A 4,883-nucleotide genomic window follows, 5' to 3' on the forward strand; every position below is an offset into this window, starting at 1 on the left:
CAGTCCAAGGGCAGCCCAAAGCAATCCTCTGCCACTTCTACTGCAGATAATTCTTTAGATTTCAGCTCAACTTGTACTGAATTATACCAGGCACAAAGTATAGGCACACAATTTTGAATAAGAATTTATCAGGTAAATAAAAAGGAAGAAAAGATCTTGTAGGCATAAAAAAATCACAAAAATGCATTTACTCTGTGGAGTTTTGGAAACTTGAATCTTTTATTGCTGGTGGCACTTAAAATGTAACAATGATTATGGCAGATTTGGAGAGGAAGATGTGGTAACCACCCTCCAACATGACTGCCAGTGGCCCATCCTTCTGGTTTTCATGTCCTGTGTGGACTGCCTCACATTATACCATGGGCAACTTGTGCAACTAGTAGAGTACTGAGCAGTGATGATGTATGCAGCCTACATCATAAAAGACACAGATTCTATCTTGTTCTCTCTTGGATTACACTCTGGAGGAAGCCAGTTACCACATCAGGACATTCCAAATACATATGGCAAGATCTATATAGTGTGAAACTGAGGCCTTTCCTCCACAGCCAGCACCAACTTGCCAGTGAAAGCAAATCTCTGACCCTACTCAAGCCTTCATTTGACTGCAAACCTGGCATTGGCACTATGACTTCCTGAGGAACTCTGAGTCAGAAACACCCAGAAAAACCATTCCCTAGTTCCTGAACTAAAGAACCATGAAGTAACAAATGTTTATTGTGTCATTTCCACAATATATATGAGTAGCAGAAAGAAAATCTCAGATCTAAGCCACTGAAATGTATTGATGGGCATGATTCTTGTGTTCATGGCACCATAGGGTAGATTTCTAGAAGATGCCTGAAGGCACACCAGGGAAATAGAAGGTGTGGTCAGAATGAGCAAAGAGGAAAGTCTGAGCTGCATGCATATGATAAAGTTGGGTTGTTCTGAGTAGAGACAACCACAGAGAATTCAGAGAATGGAGACTATATGAGAGGGAGAGGGGAGTTGTCTGGGAGGACACTTAGGTTCCCAGCAACAGTGACTGGACAGAAGATGGGTGGCACAGAGGAGATACAGATTGGAGGATCAGGCGAGTGCTGAATTCATTCCTAGCTGTGTTGGGTTGGAAGTGTTGGCTGTGTATTTGAGAGCAGAGATCCAGGTCCAACCCTGAAATGTCTGAAAAGTTCTGCTATTGTGAAATGATCTATCCAGTTAGCTCCTGGCAATATAGAAGTGGGTATATGCTGTTTCTACAAACAACTGAAAACAGGGCTGGGTTCTGAAGAATGCAAGTTTGAGGTAACTGGATGTGATGTGAGGCACGTGAAGGTATAAAATAATAATAAACAATATTGTTTTGCCCTTTCAGGAAGTCCTACTGGATAAACCCCACTGGTTGTGCCTCTCTTGCCCTTCATATGTTCTTCTAAGTTTGTGTTCTCAACTATGAGGCTATTTGAATCACCTGGAAAATCCTATGAGGATTAAGTGGAAAGATTTTAAATTACCTGAGAAATGGTAGATGTTAGTCACAGTCTTCTTAGTGCTTAAAAAGTGATCCTAGTCCCTACCTCCCCTTCCTTCTCCTACACCAAGGGGGTTCCTATCTGTACTGTGAAACACAATGCTTTATTCAAATGTAAATTGTAACCTTTATCTTGAAGTACTTAAGAGGCTGAAGAGCTTTCTATCTTTCTCTTTTTGCTATGGGAAAACATCAAACTATATAAAGAATAATAATAAGACCCTAATGGATTCATCATACACCTTCGCAAAGAGCAATTCCCAACCAATCTTATTAACTGTAACTTACCATTAGCCCAAAATCTCACTCACTGAATTACAACTATGAGAATTCTTACACCCATCACATCTCTCCACTGCCATAGGATAGGTCGTGCTCTCTGAAGCCAGCCCCTGCTACATTCCTCCTAACCAAATTCCAAAAGTATCCTCACCAAACCTCAGGTAGTTCTCTCAACACAGTTATTCCTAATCTCCCAGAACTCCTTAGTAATTAAATTCTGCTCAGACTAAATCCTAAACCTTCTAGCTCGCCAGACCTCCCAAGAATCTACCTGCTCCAGATTATGATTTAAGCATTGACCCATTAATCCCTGAGTTCAGAGTATTGGCCACACCTTCAGTTCCGCCCTGGTTTGATGCCCAATTCCAAGGACGCTTTCAGTTTCCCTAGGGTCCCTTGGCCCTTCTCCTAAGAGCTCCACCCTGATTTGCTACTGCCCCAAGCTCCTGGCTCCAAGGATTGGCCCTGGCGGCCGCGCCCACTCCCATAATGGTGTAAGACTCGCCCACCTACCCAATGGGCTGACCCCACAACCACAGAAAACCTTAGGCCATGGCAGGGTCGCGTAAAATAGAGCTCACCGAAGCCCTAGCTTTAGGGTCCGAGTGGAGGCACATGTGTTTTGCCATACTCTACGCGCCTGACCCGCGGATGCTTTTCGGCCGCATCCCACTGCGGTACGCAGTGCTGGTGAGCAGAGGGCGCACCCCTCGGTACTCCCCACCCTGGACCGCGCACCCATCCTGGGTCGCACTGCCTGGGCACCCAGCCAACTCCCTCTTCCTCCCCCGCAGATGGAGATGCGCTTCGATGGACGCCTGGGCTTCCCAGGCGGCTTCGTGAACTCGCAGAAGCGTACCCTGGAGGACGGACTGAACCGAGAGCTGCTGACGAAGCTGGGCGAGGCGGCCTCCGCCTTCAGCGTGGAGCGCACAGAATACCGCAACTCACATGCAGAGGACACAACGCACGTTGTGGCGCACTTCTATGCCAAGCGACTGACACTGGAGCAGCTGGAGGCTGTGGAAGCTGGAGCACCAAAAGCCAAGGACCATGGGCTGGAGGTGGGGCCAGCCTGGAAGCCACCCCACATCCAGGCTTCCTCTTTCCCCCTTGGATTCCCTCTCCAGCACCCCCTCCCCAGCTAGATTCCCTAGGAGGAAGTTGTAGCACCCCTGATCTTGCAGTCTTCCCCAGTTTCAGGAGGAGCTGGGGCGTGGGTCATCAGTTCTCCCTGGGAAGCCCTCATCTTCCCTCTACTGGCCTCAGCATCCTGTCTATAATACACCCACCCTCAACTCTCTACTCTTCCCTATTGGTAATGTCATAGAGGCCAGGCATGACAGCCTGTGCTCTTAATTTTGGATATTTATTACTCTTAAGTAGAAAATATAGCCCCAATACTAAGGCTAGAGGAAGTAGAAAGACAGATTGGATGTGGCAGTGGTTCCCAAACTTTGGCATGTATCAGAATCATTGGTGAGGGAAAAAATTATAAAACAACTATTATTCTGCTCTCTTTGGTAGCATTTATGCTAAAGTAAGGTTTCCATACCCCATTCACATTCACTGATAGGAGAGCAGGATGGGAGGAAGAACTGAGTTTCCATTTTCATGGGATCACCAGTGATGCTGATATGCCTGGTATGAACTCCATATTTCAGAATCAGAAGTCTAGGATCTTTCTTGTATCCTGGAGGCAGAGGCCCCAACAGGTTTTAGGGAGTGATGTGGACACAGTATTTATGGAGCTGGAAAGCATGTCCTGAGACATCCAACTGCACAGGTTGGGCCTGTTAGCCCTGATGAGGTTTGACCTCTGGGATAGTTTTGCTGGGGTGTAAGGCAGTAAGCCCTTTGCTCTTGAAAGATCTTGCTAGAAAGAAAATTGTATCCTGACTGTGTTTTCACAGGTGCTGGGCCTGGTACGGGTGCCCCTGTACACCCTTCGGGATGGTGTAGGAGGCCTTCCTGCCTTCCTGGAAAATTCCTTTATTGGTGCTGCACGGGAGGTGCTACTGGAAGCCCTCCGGGACTTGGAACTCGTGGAACCTGGCTCTGTCTTGAATTTTAAAAGACATTCCTTCAGGCAACCTTCTTTAAACTCGTAGAACCTGAGAAAAGAGCTTTGATACAGGAGACAGGAAGGGAAAAGAAAATGTTTTCTTTCTGGGCCTGAGAGATGGTAGATGATACCAGATTAAAAGGAGACATGACATGTCAGCTTGATTTGGAACAAGAAATGCCTAGTAGAATTACAAAGCACACTTTTGGATTGTCTGGGTGGGTCATGGCAGTATGACCTGGGGTACTGTGTATTGTTCCAGGTCCCTTTTTCTCTGGTACTGTTCCTCTCCTCTGTCATGAAGTAAGCATCTTTGCACCCCATGAGCTAACAGCTTTACTCCTCATGCCTGTCCTTCATGGCCTGTCTTGGAACCGGCTGAGCCCAGACTGAAGCCCATGAAGCCCTCAGCACAAGCGAGCCTTTCTCATTTAAATTGTGGGTATTAGGCATTGTGTCCCAGCAATGGAAAAGCTTGTGCACAGCAACACATGGGCTCTCCCAATTCTTGGTATCAATGGCACAAACATCCCAGAAGCTCTAGAAGATCCTCCATAAGCCTCCTCTCTGTATAAGTGACACAATTTGACTCATGTCCAGTTTATCTGGGAAGTGAAATTTGTGAGTCTTGGCCTGATATCATCCCCTCCGATATTCTTAATTATAATTTGTCAACTTGACGAGTAAAAACCACCTTGTGGGTTAGTAATTCTGTGTATCTGTGTGAATGAGTGACGGGTAGACGAGATCCACCCCGAATGTGGGTGACACCAACTTTTAAGCTTGTGGCTTGGCCAGAATAAAAAGAGAAAGAATGCACAAGTGTTTCCTTCCTCCTCGTCTTTATCACTGCTTGGATGGTGGTCTCCATTTCAAAACTTCAGACTTCTAGCACAGACTCTTCAGACTTCCAACACAGGCTTTTTAGATTTCTGCAGAGATTCTCACCAGTGTTTCTACAACCTTCAAATTTGTATCCTCTAGCTATCCAGTATGCAGACGGACTTTTTAAATTCTCCCTTC

General features: G+C 46.3%; 1 protein-coding gene across 1 annotated transcript; it reads left to right on the top strand.

Moving 5' to 3' along the window:
• The first annotated feature begins 253 nt into the window (after window positions 1-253).
• Window positions 254-4,682, top strand: LOC100718426 (U8 snoRNA-decapping enzyme-like). The gene is made up of 3 exons (XM_063248991.1): window positions 254-2,485; window positions 2,590-2,859; window positions 3,709-4,682. Exons 1-3 carry the CDS (start codon window positions 2,348-2,350, stop codon window positions 3,904-3,906), a joined length of 606 nt encoding a protein of 201 aa, XP_063105061.1. The 5' UTR covers window positions 254-2,347; the 3' UTR covers window positions 3,907-4,682.
• Window positions 4,683-4,883: the final 201 nt, after the last annotated feature.

The sequence above is a fragment of the Cavia porcellus genome, unplaced genomic scaffold, assembly GCF_034190915.1.
Source record: "Cavia porcellus strain 051 isolate PalLab524CR breed Dunkin Hartley unplaced genomic scaffold, mCavPor4.1 scaffold_5, whole genome shotgun sequence".
Taxonomy (NCBI): domain Eukaryota; kingdom Metazoa; phylum Chordata; class Mammalia; order Rodentia; family Caviidae; genus Cavia; species Cavia porcellus.

Coding starts and splice junctions, on each gene's coding strand:
- LOC100718426 (XM_063248991.1), top strand. CDS start 2,348: ATGGCAGGGTCGCGTAAAATAGAGCTCACCGAAGCCCTAGCTTTAGGG. Junction 2,486..2,589: donor CACTGCGGTACGCAGTGCTG/GTGAGCAGAGGG, acceptor CCTCCCCCGCAG/ATGGAGATGCGCTTCGATGG. Junction 2,860..3,708: donor CCAAGGACCATGGGCTGGAG/GTGGGGCCAGCC, acceptor GTGTTTTCACAG/GTGCTGGGCCTGGTACGGGT.